Genomic DNA, 13935 nt, shown 5'->3' with positions numbered 1-13935 from the left:
GTCCTAAAGACTAATGACACATTATATTCTATTTATCCTTCCATGTTCAATAGAAATACCAAGATCTAATCAGTAATATAGAGAAACCAGAGATGACACCCCTTCATTTCAGCTACCTGCTAAGATGAAGAGAACATGCAACGTATCTTTTCTTATTCTTCATAAAGAATTACCTAGTTCTCAAGGATGTTTAATCCATTTTCTAGCATTGCCTCTTTACATCTGTGAAGAAAGGCTGGATTGGGGTTTTTTTTTATAATTTAGCTGAGTGTAGTCTAACCTTATGATTACCACTTGAATATTAATCTTTCTCTTCTTACTCTATTTTTACCAAACACAAAGGAATACTTAATTATTTTTTTTTTTATACAAAATATTTTGCATCTTTGTAAGGCGCTCTCTTCTTCACAAATCTGAAAGCTTTATTCCTTCTTTGGGTTGACTAATCTCTTGTAGCAGCTTACACTTGACAATGTCTTACAAACCAGATTTGCTTGTCTTGTATTTCCTCCTTCACATTAATGAGAGCTGAGGAAAACACTAGGTACTTGAACTGAGATATCAAAAAGAGGAAGATTTGGGAAAGTTGTGTAACAAATATCTGATCTTTGGGAAAGACTGATTTACTCAACTCAAACGAAATACTGCAAGACCTTATTTTTTTGAACTGCGGAACCCTGAAAAGCACACATGGGCACACACACATTTTGTCATTGCTGTCTTCAACACTAAATTGCTTTCCATTTTTCTTAGAATGAGACCACCTTAAAAATGTGAAAGTTCAGATAGGAGTGGTACAAAGGCAAAGAAGTAAGTACTGATAACTCAAATTTCATATTTCTCTGTTCAAATTATTATTAAGAGATTCATTGATCTGCTGTAACAGGCAACGGCCCCTTCTGAGAAATTTGTGTGACCGCCTGAGGTAGCTGCTGGTTGCTCGGGGTTCGTCTTTTGTGCATACCAAACTAGGATTTTATTTTGGAAATAATTCTAAATGAGCATGAAGAAAATAGGAAGAAGGCTTAAATGGAAAACTAAACAAAACAAACCCCAAAATATTACGTATGCACCCTAAAAGCATTTTGATTAAATATCAATCACTATGAATTAAAACACTGTTTTGGCACTAATTGCACTGCCTTGCCATTTGGGGATTTTAATTCCATACATGCACACATTTGTGCATGTGTGTGCGTGTGCCTGAAAGGGATAAAATCCAAAATGAAAACAAACTCGCTTTTGATCGCTAGCTGTTCTAGAGCTTGGCAGGCTGTCACTGACGCTGGATACAGGAAATTATAAGCCTGCTGAAGGAAGTTTAAGTTTATATAATGCATCCTTCAAATGTCTCAAAGAACATATTCTTCATCATCATAGAAAAAACCCTACTTTGACTCTTTAGGCTAAAAATAAAATTAATGTTAAAAAAAGTGAGGAAGCAGAAAGCAGTCATACTAATGTTGACACAATATGCTAATAAAGACCTGACATACATATAACCTTTAAAGCAGATTATAATCACATTCTAAGGCCACACACAACTTTCTTCGGATTCTACCTCAAACAGGGCCTTTTTTGACGTAAAGTAATTAAAGTTGTGAGCAAGGATTACCATCATCTAATGGCTTATTTTAATTGCCTGGACAAAAGGCATGAATTAATTCTACCTACTGTTCTTTGAAAAACTCATTAATAAACATACATTTCCTAATTCTGCTTCAGTTGTCTGAGTTGGAAGGTAACCACAGAAGACTAAATACATTCAGACTACTTCTAACAAATTTACTCAGTATAGTATCTCCGATAACACACAGTAGCAGATGTTAACTATGCAAAATATATGACTATGCAGCACTTAAGTAAAAAAGAGATTATCCTTTATACAAGTTTTGCATTGTAAGCATTTTAGAAACGAACTACAAACGATAACAAGTTAGTATTAGCATCAACATATGCAGATCTTTCTAATACTCAGATTGCAGCTTTAGAATTTAATTCTACCAAACTTTGTTCATAAAAACAACCATCTTTAAATTAAAAAAAAAAATGCAGAAGACCAAACCATGTTAAAACTACTGTTATAATAAGGTCATTTAAACATATTTCAAATGCTAAAATTATGGAAAACATTAAAATATGATTAAACCCACCCTGTTCTTGTCAAGGCTTAGTTGTTCTGTGTGTACATAACCATGCGTGGCATAGAGATTGTGAATATGGATAAATTGTTCTGTCTCCTCTGACACAAAAACTAAGAGCATTACACGCGGCTAGCAGATTTAAAATAAAAATGGATGTGGTTTTTCAGGGAGGCGTGTAATTAAGCTGTGGAACTCCTTGTTGCAGCATGTTGTGAAAACTTTAGAAAGGTTAAAAGAGACTGAAATCCATCAAGGGTTACTGCGTACAGAGACATATTTGACTCACAATATGTCTGATTCTCAAATTGTTAGAGGCTGGAAGAGTATCCCAGGGAAGTTTCACTACAGGTCTGCTTTGCTCGCATATTCTTCCCTAGATACTAGCTTTCAGTCACTGCCAGAGACAGAATAAAAGGCAAGATGAGTCTTAGATATGAACCAGCATAACCTGTTTCACATATTGTGAGTGTGTCTTGCATTGACATCCATGTTCAGTGATTTTCCAACAATACTGATCCACTTATTCTGACTCTGATTATCTGTAAACCATTCCCCAGGTGGAATATTTATATTTAGTATTTTCTTTCACTTACAACAAAAGAGATGACTCAGTACTTCCCAACAATGCAGGCAATGACTGAGAACAGCTGCTACTGCTACTATACAGTATGATCTGTTTTTTTTCCAAGTGATGATGAATAGCATACTAGGCATACACAATAAAATATCATGTACAGACCAATGTGAAAACCACTTAGATTTCCAACTTTCTATGAGTATTGTCTTAATAAAATAATTTTAACTGTTTCTGCAGAAATACAGTCAATTCATCTGTTCTGTCAATGAGAAACATGCTAAAAACTGTAGAGTTATATTTCTGATCCAACAATGAATCTTCAAAAAAGCAATGAAAGAAAATGTTTGATTCAAAGATAGTACTTATGTTCTAAAAAATCTGCCTCGGTGGGGTAGAACACTTTGGTTCTGGATATTGTGTAAAATCTGACAGAAATTAGGGCCTGGTTTGGTAATGGTGCGATTCTATCCTTGATCTTCTTTGCAGAGAATCTGCCTCCTCAGAGTATCAAATTTAAATACAGAAGTTTCATAAGTATCAGGGGTTCTTGGAGAAGTCCTATGGGGATGCAAAGTTTGTGGAGTGGTGTGTTAGAGCCAAGTTGGAATCTGCTCTGGACCCTTCTGGAAAGCCAGTCTTAAATAACATGATTTGCGAATTACTGTATTTTTCACTATTTATGAACTCCAGCAGTAACAAAGTATGCAGAATAAACTGACAGAAACCGGGTAATACTGTAAGAAAAATCCAAAATGTCACTATATTCCAAATGAGATACTCATTTACAGCTCCTACCAATAAAATAGTAGTCTAATATGTTTATAGACTACTCATAAAAAGATTACAATTCAACAAAAACTGTATGAGCCAGATACAGTTATCATATTAGATAAGTATTACCGTACAGTGAAAGAGGACATATTAAGTGGGATGAATATTTCCTTTTGCTACTTTTTTCAAAAGTGTCAAGGTACAGTAATACATTCAAAACCACTGGCATACTCACCACAGTTAGCTTCATCTGATCCATCAGCACAATCTGGGTCTTCATCACATACCCACAGTTTAGAAATGCAGTGTTTTGTTGTTTTACACTGGAAATGGTCTGGAGAACAACTGTTTTCAGCTTTAAATAAAAGGATTCCAAATTAAAACTAGAAATTTCTGCTAATATTCAAAATATTTGTTTTAAAGAAAAAGGATTCAAAATTCAGAAATTGGGTATCTCTAGCATCTCTTATGTACCACCTGTAAGAAAACAGCATTCAGGTTAAATTGTTTATAATTTTGTCTTCTTTTTATTTATCATTTCATATATAAAAGTAAGGTCAGACAAATCTAATAAACAAAGTGTCTATTGTGATATTCTTTTGACAATGAATAGATTTAACATTGATACAATCAAACCACTTCAGTAAAAAGCAGTTAGATTTTTTTTTTCCTAACTTCCTAAAACACCAGTTATCAATTCTGAAAGTCAGTTTGAAGGACTAAGGCATCTCTCAATGCTTTGACTGGAAAGGTAATCAAAATTATGTAAAATTTTGGTGAAATTTTGTGCTCTCTGTTAAAAGAGGCCATAGGTAAATGATGAGAAAAGTTTGACAATTATTTCACTTTATCAGTGTAGCAGAACAATTTTTTGAATTAATCCTACAGCAAGATAAAGATGCAAAGATGCAGCTAACCTTCATCCTAGTCTTTCAGGATGCTGTAAGTTAAAGCTTAACTGCTTTAACTTTAGAACAGCCACTTGACAACAAAAAAAAATTGTCAGTGCAGTCATGTGATTCTAGATTGACTCTCTCACAAGCATATATGTGAGATCTTACTTTTTCTTAAACTCTTATAACTGAGAGTGTAGAGGCAAGATGGATAAAGGACATGTATCAGGACTGGACTGTGAGTAAGCTATTTGTGACCAGATGCATAAGGATTTCTTCAGAGATAAACATAAGTACAAGAACCTCCAAATTATTCTAAACTGAATTGAACACAGGTGGAAAACTGTATGATCCGTTCTCTGATAATGGTTTCCCACATGACTGTCTCACTTTTACCTAGGGAACTCCATAACGTTTTTAACAAATTTTCCTATCCCTGTTGAAAAGCAATTTGCTCCTTGATACTACCATTCTTGTTTCTTGGGTTCGGCAAGATGAAAAAATTTAGTTTTGTTAAAACTTGGTGTATTATTTCTTTCAGCGTCATGTTTATGTACATAAATTTACAGTGCTGGAATTAAAAAGCATTTAGACTTGGCTATGCTGCTAACTATACTTATAAAAAAAGAATACTGATTCTCAGCTAGCACACCTCACCAGGGGATTTCAAAGTGCTTTACAAGGAAGGCCAGTGTAATTACCTCCATTTTGCATATGGAAAGCCTTAAGTATGAAATGTGACTTTTTGAAGGTCGCTTGACGTATAAAACAAAACAGCGGTAGAGCTGAAAAAAAGGTCTGTACTTTATGAATCCTAGTCCAGTGAAATTAGAATGAAATAGATAATCTCATCTGTTATCTGTCTTGTGACAGGAGCCCAAGTCAATATGAACTTCGTGGTAGACCTACTTAAAACCTCCCCTTTTCGTAATCTCCCCAAAGGCAACAGAAGAGTTTTCAGAAGCCACAAGTGAGGTTTTATTAAAATATAAACTAGCACACTTAACTTTTTTAACTGAGAAGGTAATAAAGTCTAGGTACGACAGTGCAGAAATAAAAAAATGTATATAATTAACCTCCCCCACTCCCCACTGTGTCTTTGCAGGTGAGTTAATGGCTGAGTTTCAGCCAATTCAAAAGCTTACTTTATGTTATCCCCACTAATCCCTAGCAAGTTTTCACCTCCATCACCAGTGATCCTGACCCTACCCCTCCCACAGTCCCTGAGCACTGCTGTGCTGCAGACTCTGCTGCTCTGATTTAATTTCTGTTAGCTACACCTCAAGGTTTTGGGAACCTTCCATATACCATGTGCAGTTCTTTATAATGAAAAAAGCATCTCCCCTATCCTCCACGGGAGTTTACCTGACCCCACTTAATCAGTTTTTAAAGAAACTTGCATGCAAACCAACATATAATAGTGTCTGCCATGGGCTACAGCTTTGCTGAGCTGTTTGGAAGACGGCCATTAAACATGACCACCAACAAAGCCTGTGTATCCTTAGCAACCCTTCCCTTGGAGAAGGCCGTGTTCTTCGCAGAAATGCAGCATATGCAAACCTTGAGACAGCTAATTCAGAAAATAGGAATAAGCACCTTAGATCAGCAGTAGATCTGAAACATGAATTGCGTGAAGGACAGATGTATTTCAAGAGAGCACCATCATTTTAGTTACCAAATGACCAAAGACCCAAGCTATTCAATACATTTCCATTCTAAATCTGAAAATATTTTCTCTACTTATATCTAAGAAATATGGAGTGAAAATGAATTTATGAAAAGTCAGATGTATTAAAAGCTGAGTAAATGGAAATCAAGTTACATAGGCAAATTAATGAAAAGGGCCCCAGAGGAAAGGGAATAGAAAAGGTAGAAAACTCATCAAAGAAAAAGGATGTAGAAGGAGCTATGGACCTACATCTTTTCCAATAAAAGACAGAGAAAAATATCTTTTTTTCCATTGAAATGCGTTGCTGCAAGGCATGGCAGATGAAAGCCTGAAGAAGATGAGTCATTTGTGAGGTAGTTAAGAGTAAAATGGATGTTTCAGCCTAAGTCAGAAACCCAATTAAATGCTTGAAATTAATTGTTTACACACCCCTCTTCTTTGCAATGACTTTAAAAAACTAAGTTAATAAATGACATTTTAGTTTGTTCTCTTGTATATGAAGCATCGTACATCAATCAACCCCATGAATTAACTGTTTTGCATGTTCCCCAAATTATTTTGCATAGAGGACATTTACAGTATTTTACATATTTTACTTCAGTTCCTTGTTTAAAACCAGCTACAGTTGCCAGAGCAAAATTCTCTAAACATAACTTACGACAGTCTCTTTCATCTTCTTCATCACCACAGTCATCCTGTCCATTGCATCTCAGATTTATTGGAATACACTTCTGATTCTTTGTGCACTTGAACTGACCTGACAGACACACGTGTGTGTCTGTAAGTTAAAAGAATAGAAATATCAAGTTAAAAAGATTAAAAGTTAAAGATTAAAAGATTTAAAAATTACAAGGTAAAAGAATAAAAATATAGTTTCTTGACAGAATTTAAAACATGGCATTTAAATCGGTTCAGCATGTTTCTGAGTTCTACAATGTATATAATCACCTACCACAGTTCAGTTCATCAGAATTGTCCCCACAATCATTCTCTCCATCACAGATAAAGGCTGGAAGAGCACAAAGTCCCGTTCCGCACTGAAAACGTCCTGGCTGACATCTGAATTCAGCTGAGAAAGAAGAAAAGTGCTCATGAATACTATCAGAGGAATGGTTAAAGCATCAATAGCGTTGTTCTTCCTCTATGGACTAATCAAAAGAACTTATAAACCTTTGTATTTGCCTATATAATCTCAATCTGAGTAGGTATTAGTAACTAAAATGTACACATGCTACTGCAAAATTAATTTCAAAATCTGAGATTTTAAATTTGCGTAATTATAATTATACCTTACTAGCGATACAGAAGAGTGCAACCCTCTACAGGTTGATGCTTACTATTAGCTCAACAGAGACTTGCAATTTAGGATCTAAACACCTGAGTTCAAGTCTGCATTTAAGAAACTCACTGTCCCGCTCTAATGCTATTTCCCATAAACGGTCTAACATTGTTCCTTCTCACAGCCACTGCCATTTGAGTGAATGAGCAATTATGCCCCTCTGTAGTAATATCTTATATAAATGTAGTGTAGCTTAAAATGTGATCTTATGTGCAGTGATTACATATGTCAAAGCTTGCTTCAAAGGCCTCTGCAGCAGAAAAAGAGAACTAATTATAAAATTATAAAAATACGGGTGAGAGTTTTCAATACAAAAAGTCAAATTAACTGTTACTTAACTAGAAGATTGTAGAACACATAGTAGAGCATTTTGTGTACATAAGCTTAAGTGAAGAAGGCAAGAATCTTTTGATTTATGTAGACTAATGTAAGAGTATTAAAGTAGTCAGTGACCGGGACTGAAAAATAGCATCATCAACAGATATTACTCTTTACGAATCAAGTGCACTAGAAAGGTACTTTTCTAACAAGTAAACTTGCAGTCAGCTACCATCACAGCACCCATCCTTTGGGATGCTGAAAACATCATCATAATTGACTTCCAGTTGTCTACAATTCAATGGGGGAATACTACAGTAACCTGCTATTGGCCTATGGGAGGCTGTTGAGAAATGTGCTGTATCTGCACCACCTTCAGGATAGCGTGTCAAAGTTACAGAGGATGCATGAAAAATGTTCATTGCATAAAATTGTTCATACTGGAGGGGTGAGATTTAGCTCTCCAAACTTTCCTTTGACAATATTTATTAAACTATAAAATGAAAATATTTATGTGAAACGTAGTGTGAAAAATACACAGAATCATAGTAGGAATCACATGAAGAACATTGTTGTTGTTCAGAAAATTGCACTAAATAATAATGTGTAGCTAAACTTGTACAATTGCAATGAAACACAGGCAAACGAGATTAGAATTCCACATTTCTATGACATACAAAGATAAACCAAATAATCCTGGCAGGATTTTGTATTTATATATAAAAATTAACAACCTCAGAACATAGCTTTAAAATAAAAATATTTAGCAAAAACATAACTGGGATCAAGTAAAGGTTTAAAACATGTTCTTAGGATTTTCCAAAGACTTTAAAAGACCCTTAGTAGACACGAGTTAATGAAAATCTTTTACAGTCTGACAAACAAGAGCCTGCATTCTTTGTAAATTTGACAGAGACCAAGGAAAAGAAAACTGTGCTGCAAACAAAAGCATAAAAAAAAAAAATCCTCTTCCTAACATCTATAAAACATTATACTTGATTTGGACCCTACTGACAAAACTGGGTTGCAAATCCAGAATGCACTTACGGCATTCCTCAGGCTCATCAGAACCATCTCCGCAGTCATCGACAGTGTCACATTTCCACCAGAATGGAATACATTTGTCAGTTTTGCAACGGAACTGTAAAAGGAAGGAAAGAAGGAAGAAAAGCTTTAATATGAATATTTATTTGTTTTTACAGAAATAGTACAGTTTATGAAAAATTAGGTTCACTGCTTAAGTTATTGTTCCTTTAAACAACTCTGGCTGTTACTTTTATAAAACTTATTTGTTAAATATTCTTTTTTTGGAGATGCTTTGCACTGAGACTTCCACTGAGACAAATCACTGTAGTTTCAATGACATGGCTACACTGACTTATAGTGCCCCGATATAAACCACTCATTGCATTTTGCTGCATTCTATGATTTGATTCTTTCCGATCTTATTCAAAACAACCACTTCAATTCTTAAACAGTCTTTGTAGGCTGTTGAAGCGGACTTAATATCATTTTTCCAGAAAAAAACAAAACACCCAGTTACAGAAAAGAGCTTTAACATGCGGTGTCGTACTTGTACACAGTATTGCTTATATTGTTTGAATTGAATGAGAAAACCAGAAGCTAGGTCTTCCAACCTTTCAAAAGGATAAGCTATTTGTACAAAAAAAAAATCCTTTCTAAGACTTTGGCAGTGCCTTTACTCTGAGCTCAGGCAACACTGTACCGTTGTTCTGACTGAAAGAAGAATGCAAACAAAACAAAGAGTAGAAAGTACTACCTGGTGTCTGTATGAGCACAGAAAGGAAGGAAATCAACAGGTTTAGAAGTGCAAGACATTTTATTTTCTGTGACTAGGCACAATATTTTCATTTCTTCACATTTTTAAAATCATTGATTATTCGATAAAGCTGTATTTAAAAGTTATATTAAATTTGGTGCATTAGCTCAGTTTTACCTTTCCTGCCAAGAAAATTTAAGGTTTCATGGCCACTTATGTAGGAGCTACATTATTCTTGTAGCACACTGAGGGACATGCTGTACAACAGGTTGGTTTTGAAAGTTCTAAACTGCTAAACTGTTCCACAAAGGCAAGCATCTCCGCGTAGCCCAGCAGAAGGCCTCCAAAAGTAGCAGCCAAACAGAAACTCAGACAATTCTCATTTTTAGTATTTTCTACTTGCTAGCATGGCCTTCCTGCCGCTTGTTTTAAGGTGCCAGCCTCACCCTGCTGGCCACAAGGGACTTCAGGCTGTTAAAATGACATTATGAATTTAATCCCAGGAAAAGGGTACTAACTCTTAGATGCTATTATTCTCTGCATGAAAATGCTTCCATTTCCTTCTAAACTGGGGAGCCAGACGCTTTGCAGACTGAGGGGTCCAAGTCATATGGGTGTGCCTGGAATGGCCTGAGCTTTGGTGTTCTAGAGCCTGATGCCATCAGATTGACAAATTAGCAAACAGTGAACCGATTTCAAAATTGGAAGAAAATGACTAATAACCAATGTCAACTTGTAACTCTGTCTGAAGCAGCTTCTTCTGTCTAACCTTGCTCTCCCTCCTATGGAATCCACAAGTGATAAAATACAGCTCCTGGAGGATCCAAGACGTGATGCTATCCTTCAATTCAGACTATCAGTGCATTAGTTAGAAAGGAATAGAGCCATTCAATCAACTGTTGGCATACAAATTTACTGTGGAATAAGCTTCCAGTGCCATTTAAAGAAAATTTTAAAAAAGAAAAAAAATGCTGTTTTTTTAACCAAACAAATTTGAGAAGCCAGATTGGGGGGGGCGGGGGGCAGGAAATGGGTAAGAAATTGCTCATTTTACAGGTGTTTTACACTTTCTTTTTGTTCATCCCTTAATGGGAAGTAACAAGCAGACAACTCAAACAGAAAAGATATGATGAACATCATAAAAATCACACCAAACACTATCCTAGGGGAACAGAGGAAGACAGTGGGAAGGTTTCTTAAATAACAATATTACTTGAATGAAACTGTGCATCGTTTATTAAAATGACCACTGTTCCCTAAAAATTAAAAGTAAAACCCTTTCCTTAATGAGTACAGACAAAATGCATCATGATGTAGAACATCGTAAGAGGTCATTAGCATACATATAATAAAAGCGGACTACTAGAAAGCTGGACTACTAGAAAGATTTTTAAAGGCCATATGTACTATTACAATCAACCAATTAATTGTCTGGGTAGAACAGTCCAAAGTCTTTTATCAAAGTGGCTTTCTTATAAAAAACCAGTATGTTCTACTTAATCTAACTTATATTTTAAGAAAAAAAATCACCAAATATTTATTTCAAGTACGAGGGAACCCACCTCCCATAAAGAATTCAATGGTTTAATTGATGCAATTGTTAATTAATTGCATATGCCACTATTTCCATTTCAGCTACTGAATTGTTTTTTAATGTAATCCTACCGATTACCTACCTAGCTAACTGGACTGAGCTTGTTTTCTTGTATTAATGTAAAGTTCATTCATGCATGAATACTCCCAAATCATTGTTATATACACTTTGTATCATTGTTATATACACTTTCTACTTTTATGTTTCATGTATTATACAAACATTTTTTCAAAGCAATTTTATGGGTTTAGTTGCTGTATTTGTTCTAGTAACTGGCAGAAACATTTGAAAGGGAACAAGTTCTGCATTCTCTAGAAAAAAGGCATTTGCAAGTCTATTTTCAACTAACACCTTTGAAGATGAAACGCTTTAAACACACCCGTGAGTTACCCAGTCTTCAGCTTCTTTGACTGATGCTTCCACATTTCACAGGCACCAGCATTCATTATTTAAAAGCAGGTGGAAACAGGAAAATAGAATCCCCATTCCCCTGTCCCCCATATGTATGCATTTACCTGACTGGCAGTGCAGTTGGATAAGCATGTCTTGTTATCCGCAGCAAGGTAAAAGTTAGTGGGACAGGCACAAGTATACATCTTGTCAGGGGCTAGAAGGCATAAATGACTGCAACCACCATTGTTTAGCGTACACAGATGTTTAGACACTGTGGACAGAATAGGAAAAGAATATCAGGGCCTATTATTTCAGTATACTTCAGCGTATCTGCTTTATAGCGGAAGAAAAATGTATTACACATACTATTTTTACAATGGAACATCTCAAATCAAAAACCTGTAAGAGGCAACCTTTTCCTTTTGCCTTTAAGCTATTCTCTGTTGTATGCAAAAATTAATTATTACTATGGATGTAGATTCAATACTGAAAGAATGAGAAGAAGAAAAAAGCACTAGTTGATTTTTTTTTTTTTTTTATAATGAGACAAAAAATTAGCTTATCTAGGTCAAATGCCAAATTGTATTCAGTTACATTCAAATACAGGGACATCAGGAGATCAGACACAATAGTAACGCCTACATTCTCTGACATTCCCTCAGTCCAACAATTTTCTAAATAACGGGATTCTTTGGTATTTTTAACTCTGTCTTCTTTTGCAAATAATAAGGTTAAATGTTTTCATAACACACTGTTCCCATCTTGATAACTGGTAACTTGGACTGTAATGCAACTTAACAGCTCTGTACTTCCAGTATCTGGGTTAACTTTTAAACACCCAAACTGGTATCTCGCCACTGAACAAGATACACCACATCTATTTAATACCAGATATACTTACAACATTAATCACAGATTTATGTTTAGAAATGCTAATTTGAAAACTTCCACAATTTGAAACAAAACAAATAAAAATAAATCACTGCAGAGAAATGAGCTTCCATTAACTCAGCAACTGGCTACTAAGTGAAATACATCAATATGCTGTACAGAAAGCATAGACAGAATAATTACCATCAGGTTGCCTATAAGAATGATACACCTGGATGTCCGTTATGGTATGCCATGAGTTAATCAGTGATAGTCTGTCTGATCCAGAGGTTTTGTGGGCACGGCTGAGCGACTTGGTTTTCCCATCTGTCCAGTAGATGTAGTCTTCAAACAATGTTAGTGCAATCACCCCTGGAATATCTTGATTAGGGACTGTAAGAAGAGGTGCTAAGATTAATGCTCACTCTTGGAAGACTGCCAGTTAAAATATTCCATACTGCATGGGCTGACAGATACAACCGCTATATAATGTCTTGAGAATAGTAGTCATGACAATATGTCAAGCCTAGAGGGTTCTTTATTACCAGTTACGATAAAGATGGATTGGGTACGAGCTCTGCTTGCTTAGAACTAGTTGGCCCAATCAGTGTTAGGGAAATGAAAGAATTTCACTTAACAAAAATCACCTCCAGATTCTAAAACAATGACATCTTAAGCTTTAAAGTAATACTTAACACAAATACACAAATATAACTTAACCTACTCTTCACAGCAGGACAGTATTCATTTGCTGGTTTAGGGGAATAAAAGTTATTAGAAAACATCCAAAACGTAAGGTATACCTCTCCAGACCCACTGTATTTAACTCCCTTTAAGAAAATTAATATTATTTTATTTTGGCAAAATATACTGACAAGAGAGACAGGAAAAGAAAAAAATTTTGCATTAAAATAAACATAGCAGTAAGACAGCTTATTGCCTATTCCTAGCATAACCAACCATCCAGCTCAAAAAAATTAACAAAGTGATGATAAAACCCCATTGTTACAATATCACAAAATTATGAGCCAATATAATTTTAAAAAGGGTGAAAGAACAAAAGGGAGAAAAAGCTTTGGAGCATTCTTTATCCTATTGTATGCTCTTTAATCTTGAACTATTTGTTCTTGGTAAACATAAACTGAACACTTTTTTTTTTCTTTTAACGTATATAGTTGTAATCATAAATGTCACAGGAGAATACCTGACCACAATGGTCAATTTTTAAATGATAATCTTTTGTCGCTGAATCACTCTAATTACTGCTAGAGCTGAAAAGGCAGATCAGAGCAGCCGAGTCTGCCATTTTTAACCAGTATATCCTTAACACCTTTACCTTGTTTTCTTAGATGAAAATAGCTTAATCTTTTTACCTGGAATGTGCTTAAATAGAGTTGGCAAATCTCATATTCCAGTTGGAACATTTCATAGTTCACTGACAACCGATGATTGATACTGAGTATATGGAATGACAACTTAGCAAATCCAATTTCGCATACAACAGTCTTGCCGATAGTGAACTCCAGTGTAAGGTATGTTGCCTTCTGGCCAAGGAAACCTTGCTTATTAGACCTGAAATTATTTTCC

The 13935-nt window shown here is 35.2% G+C and overlaps 1 protein-coding gene across 1 annotated transcript in view; it reads right to left on the bottom strand.

Annotated features, from left to right (window-relative positions):
* LRP1B (LDL receptor related protein 1B) overlaps positions 1–13935 on the bottom strand; it is a 584315-nt gene that overhangs the window by 80595 nt on the left and 489785 nt on the right. The window contains exons 60-65 of the mRNA XM_075711708.1: positions 12553–12741; positions 11601–11749; positions 8759–8852; positions 7007–7123; positions 6713–6832; positions 3728–3847 (exon numbers count right to left, since the gene is read on the bottom strand). Coding sequence (XP_075567823.1) covers positions 3728–3847; positions 6713–6832; positions 7007–7123; positions 8759–8852; positions 11601–11749; positions 12553–12741 — 789 coding nt within the window. The remainder of the gene's footprint in view (positions 1–3727; positions 3848–6712; positions 6833–7006; positions 7124–8758; positions 8853–11600; positions 11750–12552; positions 12742–13935) is intronic.

The sequence above is a fragment of the Pelecanus crispus genome, chromosome 5 (genome assembly GCF_030463565.1).
Source record: "Pelecanus crispus isolate bPelCri1 chromosome 5, bPelCri1.pri, whole genome shotgun sequence".
Lineage (NCBI taxonomy): Eukaryota > Metazoa > Chordata > Aves > Pelecaniformes > Pelecanidae > Pelecanus > Pelecanus crispus.
Note: the sequence above shows the minus strand (reverse complement) of the source record. Positions and strands in the feature narration are given on the sequence as shown.